This window comes from Rutidosis leptorrhynchoides, chromosome 10 (genome assembly GCF_046630445.1).
Source record: "Rutidosis leptorrhynchoides isolate AG116_Rl617_1_P2 chromosome 10, CSIRO_AGI_Rlap_v1, whole genome shotgun sequence".
Lineage (NCBI taxonomy): Eukaryota > Viridiplantae > Streptophyta > Magnoliopsida > Asterales > Asteraceae > Rutidosis > Rutidosis leptorrhynchoides.
In genome coordinates this window covers 122206839-122230125 of record NC_092342.1, presented here as the reverse complement: position 1 = coordinate 122230125, position 23287 = coordinate 122206839, and the positions used below count along the sequence as shown (strand labels likewise).

The following is a 23287-nucleotide window of genomic DNA, read 5'->3' as shown; positions in this document are numbered from 1 at the left end:
CATTCGCGAGATATACTTCGAGGGCATCTTCCAGTCGCGAACTCCATTTTCCACTTTCCGAGTACTGATCCTCACTAGGCTCGCGATCGCGAGTCTGGACCTCGCGATCTCGAGGTACATCAGTTTCTTGTTTTTGTTTAAGCTTCTTCACTTCAACGGTTCATACCTAACTAGCATCATATTTTGAGGTCAGTAAAATAAAATTCTCGAAAATGATTACACTAGAACTCGGTTAGGCTGCATACATCTAAATAAACTACACTTTTTTAGTAGCTTCAGATGATGCTTATCCGTTACCCATTTAGTGTTATACTTGAGCCCTAACGTCTACGCTGACTTTTTTGCTCCGTTGGTCCTTCAAATATATACGAAATTGTAATCCGAGTCTCTCAAGTTTTTTTTGGATTTTCGAGTCCTTAAAATTGCAAATTTTTGCAATCCGAGTCCCTCCGTCTAAATTGGCCGTTAACCTTTGACATGTGCCATGCATGTGAGGGTAAAATCGTCTTTTTACTCTTTTCTTTAATTTTTGCTAAGTTGGACCTTCTCTTTCATACAGCTAGCTATATCTATCGATCAATTTAATTATCCTAAAAAGGGGTTACGACCTTCTCTTTCAAAATTTACGTTACCCTAATCTACGCACCAAAGGACCCGAATTTATTTTCTCACAAAAAAAGTTCTTCAACTTCTATCATCTTCATCGATCTATCAATTCCAATTTTGTTGTTCGATTTCCTAAGATTCTCAACTACAAAAAAACTGACAGCCTTATATTTTCAAGGTTTAGGGCCGAATCTGGGTTTCGTTGAAATTAGGGATTTTAGTTTCGTCGACTCTTACGTGATTGTTTGCTATGAAAAAGGTGGATTCACCTTCAATTAGAATTAATGGAGCGCTTACAAAGTATCAGATTTCTACTTTTCATAACCAGGTTCTAATACACCACTATTAATTTTGTGCAATTGGGGTTTAGTTTCAGACGATCATTAATATCAATTTTGTCACATACAACTATTATATCAGTTGCTCGTTGTTCACTGATGATTATTTCGAATATGTTTTATTAGTATGTATAAATAAATGCTAAATCCAAAATCACACGTTTACGGTAAGTATATAGAGTCTGCTACTCATATGTTTATATACATGTATGCTGCTTTGTTTGTATTTTTACTACTAATCATTATGCATAAATATATCAACCTCCAATAATATTGGAGTATTAACAAACAATCTGTAAGCGGTTGATCCATGGTTTCAACTGGATATATGGTCATAGGTTGATTTAAAGAATCTAATGTTTTCATAAGTAGGTCAATTTTTATGTATATGTTTTAAACTCACCGGTTTGCCTGCGAGTCGTGGGTATAAGTTCACGTTGATAAGTGATTTTGTTTATTCGATTTTGTACCACTTCAGTCGGATATACAAGGAAGTTGGATATGCACTACACCGAAGTTATTTTTTAACGATTCACTCTTGGGCATTTAAGGTACACAATTGTCTTCGTTTCTACTAGAATAGTTAATATTATATTTGTTGGAAATATTGTTGTAATCGTTTCAAGAGATTTATTAATTTGGTTAAGGTATGCCTTAGGAGCCTAAGGTATATGCAGGTCTGATCAACTAAGAAAATTTAACTCAAATTGACCCGTTTTCACATTAATAGGCTGACAACCGAAGGACCAACGAAGGACCAATTAAAGATAAAAAAACAGATAAAAAATCGAATTAAAAAGTTGAGGGACTCGGATTGCAATTTTATGTATAAACGAAGGACCAACGAAGCAAAAAATTCAAAGAAAAGAGTAAAAAGACGATTTTACCCTCACATGCATGACACATGTCAAAGGTTAACGGCCAATTTAGACGGAAGTTAGACGGAGGGACTCGGATTGCAAAATTTTGCAATTTTAAGGACTCGAAAATCCAAAAAAAAAACTTGAGGGACTCGAATTGCAATTTTGTGTATATTTGAAGGACCAACGAAGCCAAAAAAAGTCCGTCTACGCTTGATAAAATACAAGCGCTCGTAATTTTGTAAGTTTAGGTCAACCGCTATTTAGTTGAAAATGCATTATTGAATTCAAAATGATCAAACCCACATCAATTGAAAGTGAATTACGAATTAAATTGATCAAAAGTACGTAAATTGAACACCCCTTATTTCGACTCACGCAGTCGAACTCATATTCGTTCATCTCATTCACACCAAATCTCACGGTTAACATTATTACTTAACCAAACAACCAACCAAATGTACCATTGGATCACCCCATAACAAGAGGACGAAATAATCCTCAAAATAACACACTAAAATCCATACGTATAAAAACCATCCCCCAAGTTCACACGGTTCTACGTGTACATATTCATAACCACTTCATATCTCTAGTATCACGCAACCCAAATAACCTCAACTACATAAAAAAAAAATCTCATCTTTCTTCCAAATTATTATCTCAATTCTTGAATATTCATCATGGGTCCTTTAGTAATAACTCAGTTAGCAACAGGTATCAGCATGATAGCCGGAGCAGCCCTGTTAAAGTCAGTTATGGACCAAAACCCAATGATGGGCCCGGGCTCTGACCGGATCCCAAAGTGTTCTCGGTGCAACGGTACGGGCAGAGTCAGTTGTCTTTGTAACCGGTGGTCAGATGGTGACCGTGGTTGTGGGACGTGTGCAGGTTCGGGTCGGATGGTGTGTAGTAGCTGTGGTGGAACGGGTACGGGTCGACCTCTCCCGGTTCAGATATCTGTTCGTCCACCGAACCGGTCTTATTAAATTGGTAATTAACCAGTTTGGTGCATATATATATATATATAGATGTAATAATTAATCTTTTGAATATATATTTGTAGAAACTTTCAGATGTGTTATACATTTATACTACTCCACTTTATGGACTTGAATTTTTGTACTCTATTACTATGTCAATTATTATGTGTTGCTAAGCTATTTAGATTTTAGAATTTTAACTCATTTTATTGTTTGTTGTCTCTGGTGGTTTTTTTAGGATGACAAATCTATGCTAGCTCACATAGGACTAATGTAGTCTCTAATAGATTAAAGTTTAACAAATTATTAAATTTAATGATTAATATTAATTATATAATAAAATAATAATAATAACCAGAAATGAAAGTACAACGAACTGAAGATTACAACTTAAAGTTTTTGGTTAAGAAATGATAGTGTTTGATAGTATCTAATAACGCAATGCTTCATCAATTAGGCCATATCCAACTCTGAGTTAGTCCTGGTCGTCCAGCTAGTCGCCCAGGAGGGTTTGGATGGGAGTGAGTAGCCCTCACTTAGTCCAGGAGCTTTAGCCTTGCATTATGCAATTTTACAAAATTTCTCAGGACGACTAAATTGTGTAGGTGAGTTGTATATTTGGTTGTATTGACTATACCACACAATATTTAATTAATATAGTGAGTTCCAATTTTTATGAGGAAGTTGTCGTAGTTGTGAGTGTTTGGTCTTCAGTTAGATCTAGTTAGTAAGGAAGTGTTGATGTAGCGTTCATGTGACCGTTAGTCATAGAAAGGAAATATATATGTGATGATTGGGAATGACTTTACTAGTGGATAATCCAAATCCCCCCCCCCCCCCCCCTCTTCCTCCTCCAATTTAACCCAATATCCAATATCCATCAACCCATTTAACTTTCCGGGTCAAACACAAGTCAAGGTTTGAGATGTTAGACTATATTTAGCCCATCTATTAAAAAATATTAAAAATATTAAGAAAGTTTAAAATGACTATATCACAAGAAGAAGAGTGAAAAATATTAAAAAACTAACATTTAAAATGACTATATCACAAGAAGTTGAAAAATTAAAAATATTTACAGAAGACTATCTAAACAAGATTGAAGAAATATCTACAAGATTAAGAAATTCTGAAACAGAATACTTAAAACAATTGCTAAAAGAATATAAAGAAAACAATTGTTATTCCGAAAAATTTATATATGGAAAGGTATTGCCATACAAAAAAGTACAAATAAACCAACAATTCGAAGAGTGTTTGACACATACTAACAATTTTTCTCACCTATATCATACAATGAATCCTCAACTAAATAATATAACAGATATGTTACAATATCTAATAAATTATATAGGATGCAATAAGCAACAAACTTTAAATAATACAATAAAGGATATTGATAATATAATAAAGGAAATGATAAAAATAAAAAATAAAACAGAACAAAAAGAATTAGTTCCAATAAATAATGATAAAATACAAGATATTATAAATCAACTTAATAATCTTAAGAAAAATGAATGTAAATGTATAACAAAAGAAGAAATAGTAGAATTATTAAGAGAAAGACAAGTTCAAAAACTTTCGCTAAAGAAACCATATAAAATATAAAATGGAAGAAATACAATCGATGATGAAACAATTATAAATAATACAAAGAGAAATAAATAGTTCAACAGAATTAGCTAACCCAATAAATATAGAAAACGGAGAAGTAATATTTGAAATAGATTCGGATAATGACAATAATCCAGTTTTTCCTGAAGTGAAAAATGAAGAAGGATCAACTTCAAATCCACATACAAATTACACACCATCAAAAAGAGATTATCCCAATAAACCTCTAGAATAAGATGAATATGCATACATACAAGGATATTATAAAAGTAAAGGAAAATGGAAAACAGAACCACCTAATGAATTTAAATTATCACAAGCAACATTAGGAGTAGATAATATTCTAGATTTAGATTGTGTAATAGATCCTAGAAAAATACTTCAAGAATGGAGTAATAGACTTCATCTAAACATACTAATAAACCCAGAATTAAGAAGAATGACTGCAGTAGATTCTTGGAATTATGTAATATATAAAACAAAAGGAAACGTATTTAATTATTTATCGGGAATAACGGAAGGAGAAAGAGTAATGTATGTAATAGTAGATGCCATAACTACCGCAAAAACTATATCAAAATTAATAGCAACAGAATTCTTAGGATTATCCGAAACTGAAAATCAAGTAATGAAAAATGAAGACGAAATAAAATGATTTTTAACGCAAATAAAATTATGCGACATTTGTTATTTTGATAACTTTACATGCCAATACTTAAAATATTATTACCAATTAACGAATGAAAGGGATAAACTAACCTATAGAGAAATATTTGTAAATAAAATACCATATCCATTAAATGAAGAAGTAAAGGATGAATTTGTTAAAGAAATAAGAGAACACAAAACCAAATACAATAGGAGGAATAATAAGTACAGTAAAAGAAGTAAAAGCTAGAATGTGTAAAGAAGAAACAAAACGAAAACAAGTAGGATATAAAACATTAAATTGTTGTAACGATATAGAAGTACCACAAGAATTTGGATGTTATAAACCTAAATATACTCGAAAATATTCTAGATATAAAGCTACTAGATATAAAAAGAAATTCAAACCATATAAAAAATGGAAACCAAAGTATAGGAAAAAATACTTTAGAAAGAAAAGGTACAATAAGTATAATAATAAACAAAAATATTGTCTGGAAGGAAAAAAGAAGTGTAAATGTTGGATATGCCAAGAAGAGGGACACTACGCTAACGAATGTCCTAAAAATAAAAAAGAAGATAAAAAATAATTAAAAATATTACAGTCATTAGATTTAGAACCAATAGAAAGTGATTTAGAAGAAAATGAACAAATATTTTCAATATATCCAATATATGATTCGGATGAAGAATCAAAAACATCTTCAGATAAAGAATTATCTAACGGTGAATAAAGAAAATCCAAACGCTACATATATAAAAGTAAAGATATTTGATAAACAAGTATTAGCATATGTAGATTCGGGAGCATCAATATGTATTGGAGCACCAAATCTAATAACTAATAATAAATGGAAAAATTTAAAGAAACCATTAAAAATTCAAATAGCCGATAAAAAGATTCTAGAATTAAAAAAGATTTGTATATTATCTAGAGTTATAATCGAAGAAAAAATATTTCCTTTACCATCATTATATCAACAAGACACAGGTATGTCTATGATCATAGGAAATAATTTCTTAAGACTAGGGGTGTTCATCGGTTCGGTTTTCGGTTTGTTCGGCTTATTCGGTTCGGTGTATTCGGTTTTGAATTTTTTTTGGGCAAAAACGAAAACCGAACCGAAAACCGAATTCAAAGTTAAAACCGAACCGAACCAAAAACCGAATTCAAATTCGGATTCGGTTCGGTTTTCGGTTAAAACCGAATATTATGAAAAAACTGAGAATGATGGTAGTTTAATTGTGGCATTACTAATGCCTTAGTTATTTATATCCTAAAACAATGACGTTCTATTAAATTATCAAGAATTCGATGATTTATTAATATTTAAAGATTAATTTTGACTTTTACCGCTTCTGTTATTAAGAAGATGAACATAATAATTTGAGTAACATAATTCTAATGTGAGTTACCAAATCGTCATATGGGTGAGAACATATTTTATTGATTGGATCCCAAATTATAATGACATTAAAACATAAATATACAAATTAAATATATAAAAAATTTGAATTCGGTTTTCGGTTAAACCGAATTCAGAATTTCCAAAACCGAAAACCGAACCGAAAACCGAATTCAAATTCGGTTTCGGTTTGACTCGATCCGAAAACCGTTTTTCAAATTCGGTTTGATTTTTTTCCGGTTTGGTTTCGGTTTGGTTTTCGGGTTCCACGGTTTCAAACCAAATACTGACCACCCCTACTTAAGACTATATATGCCATTTACACAATATTTAAGTCATATTACCTTACGATGCTCAATATTACTAAATTCAAACCAAAAATCAGAAACGGTCAAAATACCTATATACCATCATTCAAAACTTCAAAGAGGGGAGATATTTAGGAATATCACAATTAAACTTTTTACACTATTACATAAGAAAAGAAGTAGAACTACTTTTAGATCAAATATCAAGCTCTAACTCACTTGATAAAATCAAAAATAAAATACAGCTTGTAGTAGAAATAAAATTGAAAGATCCAAATAAAGAAATTAATATCCCAAACAATATCCCTTATTCTGAAAGAGATGTAAAAGAATTTCAAGAAGAATGTAAACAAATTATTAGATATAGGAGTAATTGAACCTAGTAAATCACCACATTCAGCACCAGCTTTTTATGTTGAAAATCATAATGAACTAAAAAGTGGAAAACGAAGAATGGTAATAAATTATAAAAAGATGAATGATGCTACAGAAGGAGATGCATATATAATTACCAAGGAAAGATTACATTTTATCAAAACTAAAAGATAATAAATGGTTTAGTACTTTAGACGCAAAGTCGGGATATTGGTAAATTAAATTAACAGAAGAAACGAAAAAATTAACAGCTTTTAGTTGTCCACCCCAAAAACATTATCAATTTACAGTATTACCCTTTGGATTAAAACAAGCACCAGGAATTTACCAACGATTTATGGATACAAATCTTCAAGGATTCGAAGATTATAGTCTTGCATATATTGATGATATAATTATTTTTACTAATAAAGATGAACAAGACCATTACGAAAAATTATAAACAATTTTACAAAGTGTAAGGAAATAGGGATAATTATTTCAAAAGAAAAAGCCGTATTAGCAAAACAAGAAATAAATTTTCTTGGCTTGCAAATCGGAAAGAAAGGAGAATTAAAACTCCAACCACATATTTTAGAAAAACTACAAAGTTTTCCTGATAAAATGGAAAATAAAAAGCAATTACAACGATTTTTAGGAAACTTAAATTATATATCAGAACAAGGATTTTTAAAAAATCTTGCGCGTTATCGCAAAAAACTTCAAAATAAACTTTCAGAAAAAATACCTTGGCAATGGAAAGAGGAAGATACCATTGAAATACAAACATTGAAAGACTTATGTAAGGATCTACCCGTTTTACATAACCCATCGAAAGATGAATTACTTATTACATATACTAATGCATCTATTGAAGCATGGGGAGCAGTTATGACTGCAGTACCCTCACAGTACTATAAGATCTCTGATCTAAATAAAAAACGATTGAAGGACGAAAAAAATTTGTAAATATATCAGTGGAACCTTTTCCACCACAGAACAAAAATATCCAATACATGAACTTGAAACTCTTGCAGTTTTAAGAACAGTCCGAAAGTGGCGAATTGATTTATTACCAAAAGAATTTGTGTTAAGAACTGATTCAAAATATGTTACTAGATTTATAAATTATAAATTTAAGGTAAATTATAATCAAGGAAGACTAATTCGTTGGAAAATGGAGTTAATTCAGTATCCATTCAGGTGTCAATACATAAAGTCGGAAGATAATTCACTACCAGATTCATTAACAAGAGAATGGAAGCAATAAAAATAATTGAAGCTCAAATTCAAGAAGAAGAAAAGAAAGTTGAAGGAACAAACAAGAAAATTCAAGGACTAAGAGCAGCATTAGCAGCACTCAAAGGAGACCAACCTGAAAGAATCGAAAGAAATGAATCATTCAAGAAAAAATATTATGTCATTTTTACAGGACCAATGAAAGGAATCTATGACAATTGGTCAAAAGCAGCAATACATGTACAAAACCATTCAGGAGTCATCCATAAGTCATATGCAACAATTGAAGAAGCAAAGAAAGCCTTTCAAGAATCAACCTCATATTCAACCATTACCCAAAAACCAATTAGCCCAGATTACAAACCATCATCATCAAGAAACATGTTAGTTATGACAAAATTACAACCAACAATATCCACCATACCCTCGGCACAAGAAATAGAAAAAATCAAATCCATTACAAAAGAAAAATTTATTCACTGCTACAATACCCTTGTCAACTACGAAGAAAAATTCAAAAATCTATCATTCTACCCAAAAGAAAATATTACCTATGGACCAAAAGCAATTATACTACCAGAGCCTCATCGCTAACGGTATATGAATATTTCAGCCCAGGTCTCACGGATTGTATCTACACAAAAAAGGAAAAAATAAACTCAATGTTCGGATTTTTTCCCGAATATTTCAGACAAGCACTTCATCAGTACGCAGAAAAAATAGCTAAAGAGAGATCCATTTTGTTGAAAACCTATAATATCTATCCACTTTTCGAGGGGGAGAAGCTACAACAAGTAAGCTTCGCAATTGTCAAATTAGGAATTAGCAACGAAAACTATTCACCAATTCCACAACTTGAAGACAAGGAAATAAGCCCAGAAAAAATAATGGCCAACTACATAATGAATTACAAAGGACTTTGTGAACATTCGCAAAAAATCCAACCAAGTTCAAGACTTAATTACAAGAGCCCAACAATGTTGGTATACAGCAATAGCCCAAGAAAAATGATGACTGAAGCCCAAGACAAATCAATAGCAGCATTCGAAAGACCCATTATTGATCTACACGAAAGCATGAAGATTCCAGAACCTGCAAGAAAAAGAATTTGTGAATTAATTCAAGGAGTAGGACATCATAAATGTAATTACTGTATAAGCGACAGCTCATCAGCAAAGGAATCAGATAAGGACGACAGCTCATTTGAAGTTTTCCTAGAAGATAAGGAGAGCAGTAATGTAATATAATTAAAGTAGTATTTACACTCAATAATGTAAATAGTATGTAGTACTATGTAATAGGTTACTGTATAATAGAGTAATAATGTAGTGTTACTGTGTAATATAGCAATAATGTAGTCCAAGTGTGTAAAACTCCTCTATATAAAGGAGTAGTTATCGTTTGTGTAATTTATAGTTTAGTTTTCAACTATTAATAAAACGTGTGTTTTATTTGACTTTTGCTCTTAAGCATAAGTTTGTAGAATTGTTGAACTTTTAAAGTTCTGAATAGCAGTTCGCACTTTTCATATACTCAAAATAATAAATTAAAGGTACAAAATCATAACCAAGAAAGGAAATTACTCATCAAAAGCAACTGTGACGACCCGGAAATTTCCGACCAAATTTAAACTTAATCTTTATATAGTTTCGAGACGATAAGCAAAGTCTCTAATATTAAGCCTCAAAAATTTTGAACTGTTGTTATATATTAAATGGACCTTTGACTATTTCCGACGATTCACGAACCTTTAATTATAAATAGAAAAGTATATGTAAATAGCTATTCATGTAAATAAGTATATATTAAATATATTAATGAACTGTTATGTGAATAAGAAAGAAAAACTTAAACTTGTTTTAAGACTTTTTATGCAATTATAGAGAATTGATTGAATATACATATTTGTCGATATATATATATATATATATATATATATATATATATATATATATATATATATATATATATATATATATATTATCGACATGATAATGAAAACATAATTAAATATAGTAGTTAAAATATTTATGAGATATCCATACATAATTAGTACTATGGGTATATTGTTAAAATGTATAAAATATATTAAATAAATAAATAAATGTAACTACAAAATAAAATGTAGATATTATATTAATGTTGTTATTATTACTTTTGTTAGTATTAAAATAAATATTATCATATTAGATATAATATAGTTATTACATAAATTAAATGTAATTACAACTTAAATTATAGTTGTTATATTATTATTATTACCTTCATTATTATTAGTAATATCAATATTAGTACTATAAATATTAATGAAGATTATCATATGAAATGTAATACATGTAAATTATTTTATTATTGTTATTGTATCATTATTTTAATTAACATTTAATTAATTATCATAATTATTAACAATACTATAATTCTTATTAATATCATCATTTTAATGTTATAATTAAAAGTTATATCATTATTAAGTATTATTTGTATTATTATTATTATTATCTTTATTTCAAATTATTTTTATAACTTTTATCATTTTTCTTAGTATTATATGGTTATTAGTATTATTAATATTATTGTTATCAATTCTATTATTATTATTATTATTATTATTATTATTATTATTATTATTATTATTATTATTATTATTATTATTACTATTAGTATCTTTATAATTATTATTAGTAATGTTATTATTAATTATATTATTAATAAAATTAATATACATATACTTATTTATTATCAAAAATTACGAACCAAATAGATAGATAAAATGATTTCAGTTGTTACACCTCGCTATCAGCCTGTATACCTTTACAAATCGATTAGATATATGAAACAGACACATAACAAAAATTTGATGCAGGTCACATTCAATTTTTATTTCCTTTTATTTTTCGTACTTATGGAATATTTTGTGTCGCTGAATTTTAACTACAAAACAAGAGGTAAATGAGTCAATTAGCTCTAATATTGTCTACTAGCCTCCATATAATACTCTGTAAGTGAAACCCGATTGAAAACAGCAAAAACCGAATTTAATTTTCATATATCTGCAAGATATCTCTGTTTTTCTTTTATTTTCCAAAAATCTAGAATTCGAATGAAATTACAAAATTTAAAAATGCAGATTGGTTAGGAATTTTCTATTTAATCTTCCTGGAAAGTCTCAACTGCCAAATTTTAATATCGTGATCTAATTTTGAAGTCAAACCTTTTATTTTAAAAAGTCAAACGACTGGTTCATGAAGCAATTTGAATTTGTTTTGAGGTTTTTGGAAAAATTGATGATCCTAAAAGTTTATAGAAATGAATTAAAACCTATTTCATGTAGAAAGAATTAGCTATTACGGTCTTAAATTCGAAATCATGATTTGAGTGTTCTTCATGTTTTTTTTTTCAACTGAATATGCTTCTGTTTTTTTTATTTACTCTGTTAATTCACAGATGTTGTTTCAGTATCATTGTATTTTCAGTCCCAAAACAAAAATTAATTCAATGTTATAGATAACACTTTAGGTTTCTGGTCGATTAATTTGATAATGAAGAAGGATTTTAGAACCAATAAATAAAATGGGTTAAATGAAACTGGTGGGAGAATTTAATCAGAAAAACGAATATGCTGGAATGGTTAGGAGCGTTATGGGTAACCGAGAGGTCTCGGGTTCAAGCCTGGGCCTTGTCAATCTTTTTATGGAAAGCTTTTTAAATCTTTTGAAGGTAGTTTTAAGTTATTATTATTATTATTTATTGTTATTATTATTATTCTAATTATTATTGTTAATTTGTTATTAGTATCATTATTATTATTATTATTATTATTATTATTATTATTATTATTATTATTATTATTATTACTAACATTATTATTATTAAGATCATCATTAATATAAATATCAATATTGTTATTATTAACCTTCTATATACTAAAACTCATGCAAAATGTTGTAGTTTCAATTAAATCTTAATGTAGTTTTGTGTTTGTTTTCACATTACAAAAGGTCCTTCAACTTTGCGTATATTCCCACAAAGGTCCCCCAAGTTTACACTTTCTAAGGGGTAAAAAATGTAAATACATAATTCAATTAAAATATAAGAAACTAATTCCACCCGAATTTATAACGGCCCCTATCTTCTCGCTGGGTGCGAGTTAAATTTTTCAGAGACCACCGTTCAACTCGGAAAAATCTTAGGAACCCAACGGGACTAACTATACGCGAAACGGACACTTCTCAAAAAAAGGCTAAACACAACGACAACCCGTGTCTTTCCGCTCGACACGAGTTAAATTTTTTCGGCGGTAATGTCAAACTCGAAATAATTTTATGAACAAAACGATACTAACTACGTTCGAAACGGACACTTTTTAAAAAATGCTAAACACAACGACAACCCGTATCTTCCTGCTCGACACGAGTTAAATGTTTTCGCCAACACCATTAGGCTCGAAATAATTTTATCAACAAATCGAAACTTACTACGTTCGAACCGGAAAGATTTTAAAAAATGCTAAAGACGACGACACCAACAACGACGTATAACTCATGGTCCGTTTTCCCTTCTTTAAATAAAACTGCGTTAAATATGAATGCGCCGACCGAAAGCCCCCGCCGCATCGCGCGGGCCGGTCCGGACTAGTTAGTAATATAATTATTATTATCTTTACAAATACAAGTATTAGGGTAAAAATTATCTTTTATTATTATTATTATTATTATTATTATTATTATTATTATTATAACAACTAATATTACTAGTATTATTATAAAGATTATCATTAGTAATAAGATCGTATGATAATAATTAGTATTATTAAGTATTATTATCAAAATTTTTATTTTTATTATCATTATTATTATTAAACTTATCATTTTATATAAAATTTACATTAATATTATTATTATTAAATCTAATAGTATTATCATTCATATCTTAATATTTTCATTAATTTAACTAGCAAATGATATTCATATAACAATATATTTAATAACACAAAAAGTAAACTATATTAATATCTTATTTATTAAAATAAATAAAACGAATATAACGAAACATATAAGTTATTAGTATTAAAACTTATATTGCTAATAATATACATATTTGTCCGATTACAAATATATGTATTAATGTATATACGAATGATATAGGTTCGTGAATCCGAGGCCAACCCTGCATTGTTCAATATAGTTATATGTATTTTTACTCCAAAATACAGTATGGTGAGTTTCATTACTCCCTTTTTTATATATATTTTTGGGCTGAGAATACATGCGCTGTTTTATAAATGTTTTACGAAATAGGCACAAGTAATAAAACTAATTCTATGTGGGTTTAAACCATAAATATACCATTAGCTTGGTAACATTAAACTATTTGTCTATGTACGGTAGGCGCGAATCCTAGAGATAGATCTATTGGGCCTGACAAACCCCATCCTGACTATGGGATGCTTTAGTACTTCGAGGTTATTTTAAACATACCTGATCTGGTGTACTTCAGAGGGTAAAACATGAACGTTAAGGCTTGTTACCGGGTGCCTACAGCTTATAGAATACTTTTATACACTTGCGAGTGTACATATATTTATAAACGGAAATCTTGTGGTCTATTAATATATTGAAATAATTGTTATGATAAACCTATGAACTCACCAACCTTTTGGTTGACACTTTAAAGCATGTTTATTCTCAGATGTGAAAGAAATCTTCCGCTGTGCATTTGCTCATATTACATGGAGTCGTTCATGGCATATAGAGGTCAGAACCTCGCAATGAGACTAACTGTTGAAGACTTCGTCCAGATGGATTAGGACGGGTCACTACAGCAACATCAATTCCAGAAGACAAATTCAGGTATGAAAACTGAATACTTTGAGCTTACTGATTACTATAATTTGCAATATCATGTTATAGGACTAATTAATAATCGTATAGCAATAATATTAATAGATACGGGATCATGTCAATCATTCATTAACGAGAAATTTTTAGAAAATGAAAAAAGATATAAGTTAACAACACTAGAGGAAGCAAGTTTCTTAGGATCAACGTATGTAATAAAAGAATATGCTATTATAAATATAATTTTGTCTGAAACTTTAGTATTGAAAACAAAAATAAAAATACTAGAAAAAGAAAACCCGGTTCAAGTATTATTTGGAACAGACCTTATAGATCAATTTGATCATTTTAAAATAGCTAAGGAAAAAATATTAATTAAAATAGGAAATACTAGACATATAATTCCTAGAATAAGATTAATGGAATCTAATATTGCATTTTTTCTATAAATGGAGAAAAATACAGATATATTTACTTATATAAATACACAAGAAACGGAAGAAGGATATAGTTCAGAAATATTAATAGAAGCGGAAAAAATAAAAGAAATAGAGAAAAATAGTAAAATAAATATAAAAGAAGGTCAAGGAATAAAACATACATTGTTTAATAATCTATGGAGAAAAAATGTAATATATTTAGGGAAAATGGTATCCGAAACACCTATAGAAATATCTGAAGCAAAAGGAACACTAAATTTACCAATAATAGAAAGAAATAGTATATAAATAATAAGCTAAGAGAGATACCTCGTGAAAAAAGAGCAAAAATTTCATATATACACATAGGAAGAATACAAATAGTATTAAAATCAACTTATCTAAGAGGAATAGATTCCCCAATAGAATTAATAATTACGGATAATAGAATTAAAAATCAAGAAGAATCAATAATAGGAATTATTCAAGGAAATTTAGGATATACTACAATAAAATCTGAAGTAGCCTTACAATATGGAATACCCCTAGATACAAAAAATTTAGATAACTCGGTAGGAATAGCTTTTAATTTTAAAAGACAAGATTTAATGGAACAAGGAGATTACCCCTTTAGTATTTCATATGCAATAGGATACGCACTTAGTAACTCAAATCATTCAATAGAATTTAAAGATAGAGAAAGAATTTCAATAGATGAAATATTTGAACAAACTAGTACTCAAAAAAGAATGATTAAAAAGAAACCTTTAGAAAGAAATAATCAATTAAGACGAATAAGTTCTTCTAGATCAATTAGAGAAATTCATATAGAAAGACCATTGGTTGTAGGAGCAAACAATAAAGAAGAAAATAATATAGAAGATAGTATAAATCTACTTAAAAGGCAAGTATCTACTCTACAAAATTTAGCAGAAGGAATAAATGAAAAACTATGAGTTCTAAAATACAAATGAATTGTTCAATATCTAATAAAATTAGAGAAGAATGTTTAAAATATAGATGGTCTAGAATAAAAACCCTAAAAGAAGAAATAACCAGATTAGAAAAAGAATTAGAATCAATAAAAAACCCTGAAAATATCTTAGCAAAAGTTAGTATTGTAATAATATCCAACCAAATTAAATATAACCAAATAACAATAGATAACCATCATAAATATATCCAAAAACAATCCACAGAACTTACTCAATTTACAAGTTAAAATAATGAGTTCAAAAAGACAAATTAGTTGTTCAGAAATTAATACTTTTTGGAAAGAATTAATAGATAAAAAACGGCAAAGTATTTCAAGAATAAGTAAAACTATAGAACGACTAAATGAAAGTTTAGAAAGAGAAAAAACATATTTACATCAAATAGATGAAGATATATATGATTATATGGAAACAAGTAGAAGAATCCGATTTATAACAATAAACATAAAAGATCATCAAAAGTTTATTAACATATATCTCAATGGAATTAAAAGTATTTCTACTAACCTAACCATGTCAACTTGTTAAAATATGAATAAAATTGAAAAACGAAGAATGACATGATTGATTAGTTACAATTATTAGTAAGTGTCTTTAATACCATTAATGATAGTAAAAATGAACACGATTGTAATTACCATATTAACTATTAGACAAAAATTATGAATAGTACCAGGGGTATTTTCGTCTTTTCACCTTCTTTTTTTTCCTTCTTTCTTTCAAGTAACACCACAAAAGCCCACCACACTTTGTTCAAAAATTAAAATCGGCCCCCAACACAGGGGTTAAAGCGTCAAATCAAAATTTTCATAAAATATCTTAAATAAACTCCACTCAAATATTCAACAGGTCATATCTTCTCGCTCGCAACGAGTTAAATTTTTCCGACACCATCCTTAAACTCGAAATAATTTTATGAACACAATGTCACTAACTATATGCAAAACGGACACTTTAAAAAAAACGCTAAATATTTAGGGTACTTTTCATATATGTTGATTTTTCACTCGCAGGCTCCGTAACTAAACACAATAAAATACATTAAAAATCGAACCCCCGCCGCGAAGCGAGGGTTCGAAAACTAGTTATCATAAAAAGACAAAAAGTACGCCAAACTACTGAAATTATATCCGATTTGAATTTAACATCTATTCTACATTTAAAGTAATAAATGATAAGTTACGTTTATCATCCTATAACTATCGAACATATACATATATGAACCTATAACTATATAAAAAGTAATTTAACTATGAATCAAACGAATAGTACAATAATGTAGCGACCCCGACAAATCGTCAAGTGACGGCGTCGTCTACGTATGGTCCCATTACATGGTTATAAGTATTTATAACAAAGTTTGACCGAAAATATGTCGCATACATTTCATAAAGGATGTTTCAATGTTTACAAAAGTAATTCCCAAGACAAGTACATAACAAAAGTTATTGTTCATATGAAACACGTGCGACATAGTTTAAAATAGCCAAAAAGACGCTCCACGTATGCAAGTATACTCGACATCCAATGCAAGTATCAAAAAGTATGTGCAGAAGCATGTATCACCTAAGTTCAAGGACCTGAGAAAAACATAGAGAATCTGTCAACGAAAACGTTGGTGAAATCATAGGTTTAAATAAGTAAATGAGTAAAAGCAAGCTGAACCACAAGAGTTGCAATATTGATAAAGTCATAGTACATTCTAAAAGTTAATATTCACGAGCACCCAATTATCAAAGCTTAACATTCCGTCCGTTGAATACCCCATAAATTAGTGCTAGAACAACACTGTTTCTCGAAAATATATTTCATCCGTAGACGGTAGCGAACCGTCAAAGATGAGGGTTGTCAACCCATATGGCCATATAACATAAGTTCTCGCTTACACCATCTGATGTAACTAATGATAATCGGATTGAGGATTTTCGTTCTAAACTCGTATGTAGAATGTTTGTTTTCCCGTTTTTGTGTTCACTTAGTTCAAAAGAATCGTTTATGTTTTCTCATCCCAAAAGTAAGTTTAAAAGAGTAAAAGTGGGACTATGATCTCACCTTGTATGCACGAACCAAAAAGTACTTCGACAAGTAAACGTGCAAGAAACAATGCTAGTCTTGACCTAAACAAATAGGTTGTATCAATAACGATAGTCACGAAGGGTCAAAGATGTTCAATTAGTCCTATGGCTCGTTACGACTCGATTATATTAACATGTGAATCAACTAGTCAAGTTTCATGCAAGTTACAAGTAAATAATCATGTTAGAAAGGTTGCATAAGTATTTGGTTAAGTTTGACAAAAGTCAAACTTGGTCGGGTCAAAGTCAACGGAAAAGTCAACATGTTTGGGTCGGGTCTCGGACAAATTTTCTATGCTAGTTATTCATATATAAGCATGTTAAAACAAATTGCAAGTGAATTGGAGGTCTAGAACATCCCAAACATTTTTCGTCAAATGACAACCCAAACAGCCAGTTTTAGTACAATGGGACGGCGTCCCAAATGGCTAGACGGCGTCCCAAAATGAAGGGTGGGACGGCGTCCTGATATCCTAGACGGCGTCCAGGTTCAAAAGGTGGGACGGCGTCCCCAGTATCTGGACGGCGTCCTGATCAGTTTCCAGGCCCTGTTTGCTGTATTTCCTAAGTGCACGAACCAAATATCAAACTAACCTAATTTATGACTCGGAAACACTTAGAACATGTATCATATATCATCGGGAAGGTAAATTGACGAGGAAAACACCTAGACACATTTCATCAAGCAATTCAACACTTACAACAACCAAAAACCGTATTAAACATTCATAATCAAAGTTTCAAGTTCTAAAACGCATTTCATGATTCGGGAAACCAATTTACATGTATGATATGCGGTTTCGAAGGTAATCAAACACACATTGCAACCAAACTCTTATCTACAATATTTCATAGCATTTGGTGCATCAAAGTTCATATAAAGCTTATCAAACCCTAGTCAAGCATCACAAAAACAATAATCATGTTAATGAAGTTTCTTTAATCAACCTATACATCAACATGAAGCTAATGATGCTAGTAACACTTTTAAAACATGCACTTTAACAATCTAACGACATTTGATCATCCAAAATCAAGGATTTAGCAAGCAATTTTCATAATGAACTAGTTACACCAAAAACAACAAATCGAGCATACAAATTACATACACGACATTACAATGAGCCATAGACACTAATTAACATACTTTTAAGTCAAGAACACGAATTTAAAGAAATCTAGTGTTTTAGAAATGTTACCCAAAAGTGATGAAGTTGGTATCAAATCGAAGAGGATGAAGAGAGGATCACGAATATGTATTTTGTTTTGTTGCTAGCTCCTTATTCCGGATTTAGATGATGAATTTGTGTTTGAATGTTGAGAGGATTTGAAAGTAGTAAAAAGAGGAAGAGGAGGTGAAATGAATGGATGAAAAGGGGTTGACTCTTTGACCTAGTCAAATGTTTCAACCTTTGGCAAGTTTGGTCCCTCAACTTTAAACCGGGTGCGGGAATTACCTAAACGAGATAATTCAACGCATATTAACGGGATGTGTTATAAACATATAACGGAACTTAAATAGTTAAACGAAAAAGTAAACGGAAAAAGGCGGGATGTTACATTACCTACACCTTAAAAGAAATTTCGTCCCGAAATTTAGGTAGGCGTAGTAGTCGTTGTTTCTTCCTCGGAATCTGACGTTTCCGGAACCGGGAATAGATGAGGGTGTTTCTTTCGCATTTGATCTTCTCTTTCCCAAGTAAACTCGGGTCCCCTTTTGGCGTTCCAACGGACCTTGACAATCGGGATCCGGCTTTGTTTCAATTCCTTCTCGACGTAGTCCACAATTTCAACCGGTTCCTCCACAAAATGAAGTTTGTCATTAATAGTAAGTTCCTCGAGAGGAACGACGATATCGGGCTCGGCAAGACATTTCTTCAAGTTAGATACATGAAAAGTAGGATGGACGGAGCTTAGTTGAGGCGGAAGATCCAAACGATACGCAACGGTTCCAACACGTTCTAAGATTTCGAAAGGACCAACGTACCGCGGATTTAGTTTCCCACGTTTCCCAAAACGGATGACACCTTTCCAAGGTGCGACTTTTAACATGACGCGGTCACCGACTTGAAATTCGAGGTCTTTGCGTCTTTTGTCGGTATAGAATTTTTGACGACTCCGGGCCGTCCGAAGCCTATCTCGGATTTGAAGAATCTTTTCGGTTGTTTCGTGAATGAGTTCGGGCCCGGAAATTTGCACGTCACCCACTTCGGCCCAACAAAGAGGAGAGCGACATTTTCGACCATATAACGCTTCAAAAGGTGCGGCCTTAATACTCGCGTGATAACTATTATTGTAAGAGAATTCGGCGAGAGGTAAGTGATTGTCCCAAGCTTTTCCAAAATCAACAACGCAGGCTCGTAACATATCCTCTAAGGTTTGTATTGTACGTTCACTTTGACCATCGGTTTGGGGATGATATGCGGTACTCATGTCTAAACGCGTCCCCAACGCTTCTTGTAACGTACGCCAAAATCTAGAAACGAAACGACCATCTCGGTCGGAGATAATCGATAACGGTACTCCGTGTCGGGCTACAATCTCTTTAATGTAAAGTCGTGCAAGTTTCTCCATTTTGTCGGTTTCTTTCATGGCGAGAAAGTGCGCGGATTTGGTGAGACGGTCAACAATGACCCAAATAGTATCATAACCGCCCGACGTTTTCGGTAATTTGGTGATAAAATCCATCGTGATCCTTTCCCACTTCCATTGCGGGATCTCGGGTTGTTGAAGTAACCCAGACGGTCTTTGGTGTTCGGCTTTGACTTTAGCGCAAGTCAAACATTTGGCAACGTATCTAGCAACTTCCTTTTTGATGTTCGGCCACCAATATTGTTCTTTAAGGTCATGGTACATCTTATTGGCGCCGGGATGAATCGAGTCTCGTGATTTGTGGGCTTCGTCTAAGATGAGGTTTCGTAGATCGCCATATCTAGGCACCCAAATTTTTCCGGCGTAATATCGAAGTCCGGTCTCCTTAACTTCGAATCGGGAGACGAGAATGTTTAAAAGTTCGCGTGCGATGTTGTTGTCCTTAAGAGCTTCATCTTGGGCTACCCGAATTTGGCTATTAAGGTTGGAGTGGATGGTGATATTCAAAGCTCGGACACGAAGAGGTACCGTTCTTTCCTTTCGACTTAAGGCATCGGCCACTACATTTGCCTTCCCGGGGTGGTAACGAAGCTCGCAATTATAATCGTTCAAGGTTTCAATCCACCTTCGTTGTCTCATGTTTAGTTGCTTTTGATCGAAGATGTGTTGGAGACTTTTGTGATCGGTAAAGATAGTACTTTTGGTACCAAGAAGATGATGTCTCCATAACTTAAGTGCAAAGATGACGGCACCGAGTTCAAGATCATGTGTCGTGTAGTTTCGTTCGTGGACTTTGAGTTGTCGAGAGGCATAAGCAATGACTTTCTTTCGTTGCATTAGTACACACCCATAACCGTTTTTCGAGGCATCACAATATACAACAAAATCATCATTGCCTTCGGGAAGTGACAAGATAGGAGCGGTGGTTAGCTTAGTTTTCAAAATTTGGAAAGCGGTTTCTTGTTCGGATGTCCAAACGAATTTTTTTGTTCCTTGTGAGTTAATGCGGTTAGAGGGCGAGCGATTAAGGAGAAATCCTTGATGAATTTACGATAGTATCCGGCGAGACCCAAGAATTGACGAATTTGAGTAGGAGTGGTAGGAGTCTCCCATTTACTAATGGCTTCGATTTTTGCGGGATTGACTTTAATGCCTTGATCACTTACAACATGACCAAGAAATTGAACTTCCTTTAACCAAAATTCACACTTGGAGAACTTGGCATATAGTTGCTCTTTTCTCAAGAGCTCGAGCACGAGTCGGAGATGTTCTTTGTGTTCCTCTTCGTTTTTAGAATAGATCAAAATATCATCGATGAACACGATAACGAATTTGTCGAGGTAAGGTTTGCACACGAGGTTCATGAGATCCATGAACACCGCCGGTGCGTTAGTGAGACCGAAAGGCATGACAAGGAACTCATAACTACCATAACGAGTCCGGAAGGCGGTTTTGGAGACATCTTCCCCTTTAACCCTTAGTTGATGATAACCCGAACGGAGATCGATTTTTGAATATACACGAGAACCTTGTAGTTGATCAAAAAGATCATCGATGCGAGGAAGAGGATATCGGTTCTTAACCGTCAATTTGTTTAGTTCACGATAATCAATGCACATTCGTAGGGATCCGTCTTTCTTCTTGACGAACAAAATCGGAGCGCCCCATGGTGAATGGCTAGGTTGAATGAAACCACGGTCAAGTAACTCTTGGATTTGACTTTGTAATTCTTGCAATTCGGATGGAGCGAGTCTATATGGTGCACGCGCTACGGGTGCGGCTCCTGGAATAAGATCGATTTGAAATTCAACCGGTCGATGAGGTGGAAGACCCGGTAATTCGTCGGGAAATACATCGGAAAAGTCACTAACAATTGGCACATCTTCGATGCGCTTTTCGTCGGCCTCGACTTTCTTAACGTGAGCAAGAATCGCGAAACAACCCTTGCGAAGTAGCTTTCGAACTTTAAGGCACGAAACGAGATTGAGTCCGGTGCAATTTTTGTCGCCATAGACAATCAATGGTTCACCATTCTCGATAGGAATTCGGATTGCGTGAAGATCGCAAAGAATGTGAGATTTATTTTTGACCATCCAATTCATACCGATTATTACATCAAAACTCCCTAATTCCATGGGTATCAAGTCAATTTCAAATTCCTTACCCAAAATGTTCAAAGTACACCCCCGGTAATATGTGTCGGCACTTAAGAGTTTTCCGTCGGCCACTTCGATGGAATAAGTAGTATCTAAAGGGTGTAGTGGAGTGCAAAGAGTAGGAGTCAAAGTCTTAGACACAAAACATTTATCGGCACCCGAATCGAATAAGCAAGTAACATAAGTGTTGTTGAGAAGAAACGTACCCGTGACTAGTTCGTTGTCATCTCGGGCTTCCTCGGTGTTGATGTTAAAGGCTCGGCCTCGGTTGTTGGGGTTGGCTTTCTTTTTCGGGCATTCGTTCTTATAATGGCCCGTTTGGCCACATTCATAACAAGTGACCGTCCTTGGAGGATTGGGCCCCTTTCGAGCGACGGGGGCGGTGCTTGTGCAATTGTTGGCCCTATGACCAACTCCTTGGCAACGGTGACAAATTAGCTTGTTACATTCGCCGTAATGATGTTTGTGGCACTTGTTGCACAAAGGTAAGTTTCCGACATAACCCTTCTTGCCGTCGTTGTTGAAGGGCTTTTTGGTGAAGGTGTTGTTGTTGTAGTTGGTTGATGGAGTGGCTTCCCATTTCCTCTTGTTGCCACCCGACTTGTCTTCGGCCTTAGGAGCCGGCACTACAATTTCGTCAACCGTCTCAATTAATTGGCGGGCCATGTTCATAGCGGCTTGATGAGTAGTGGGTTTGGATGACATCACCCCTTGTTTGATGCTTTTTGGAAGACCGAGCATGTAGAGCTCAATCCTTTGAGATTCGGGGTTAACAAGATTAGGACACATCAAGGATAGTTCGGCGAAGCGTTGATTATAAGCTTTAAGATCGTTTCCGACCGCTTTCAAAGCTC

General features: G+C 32.5%; 2 protein-coding genes across 3 annotated transcripts; both read left to right on the top strand.

Moving 5' to 3' along the window:
- Positions 1-645: 645 nt before the first annotated feature.
- LOC139872490 (uncharacterized) lies at positions 646-3008 on the top strand. 2 transcript variants are annotated; one of them, XM_071860378.1, is made up of 3 exons: positions 646-934; positions 1423-1495; positions 1675-3008. In XM_071860378.1, exon 3 carries the CDS (start codon positions 2488-2490, stop codon positions 2791-2793), a length of 306 nt encoding a protein of 101 aa, XP_071716479.1. In that variant the 5' UTR covers positions 646-934; positions 1423-1495; positions 1675-2487; the 3' UTR covers positions 2794-3008. The 2 variants fall into 2 exon arrangements, with proteins under 2 accessions (XP_071716479.1, XP_071716481.1); XM_071860380.1 differs by lacking the exon at positions 646-934 and having other exon boundaries at positions 1360-1495.
- Positions 3009-8377: 5369 nt separating this feature from the next.
- LOC139870595 (uncharacterized) lies at positions 8378-9606 on the top strand. The gene is made up of 2 exons (XM_071858377.1): positions 8378-8742; positions 9051-9606. The coding sequence occupies exons 1-2, from the start codon at positions 8378-8380 to the stop codon at positions 9604-9606; spliced, it is 921 nt and encodes a 306-aa protein (XP_071714478.1).
- Positions 9607-23287: the final 13681 nt, after the last annotated feature.

Coding starts and splice junctions, on each gene's coding strand:
- LOC139872490 (XM_071860378.1), top strand. CDS start 2,488: ATGGGTCCTTTAGTAATAACTCAGTTAGCAACAGGTATCAGCATGATA.
- LOC139870595 (XM_071858377.1), top strand. CDS start 8,378: ATGGAAGCAATAAAAATAATTGAAGCTCAAATTCAAGAAGAAGAAAAG. Junction 8,743..9,050: donor CCATCATCATCAAGAAACAT/GTTAGTTATGAC, acceptor CGAATATTTCAG/ACAAGCACTTCATCAGTACG.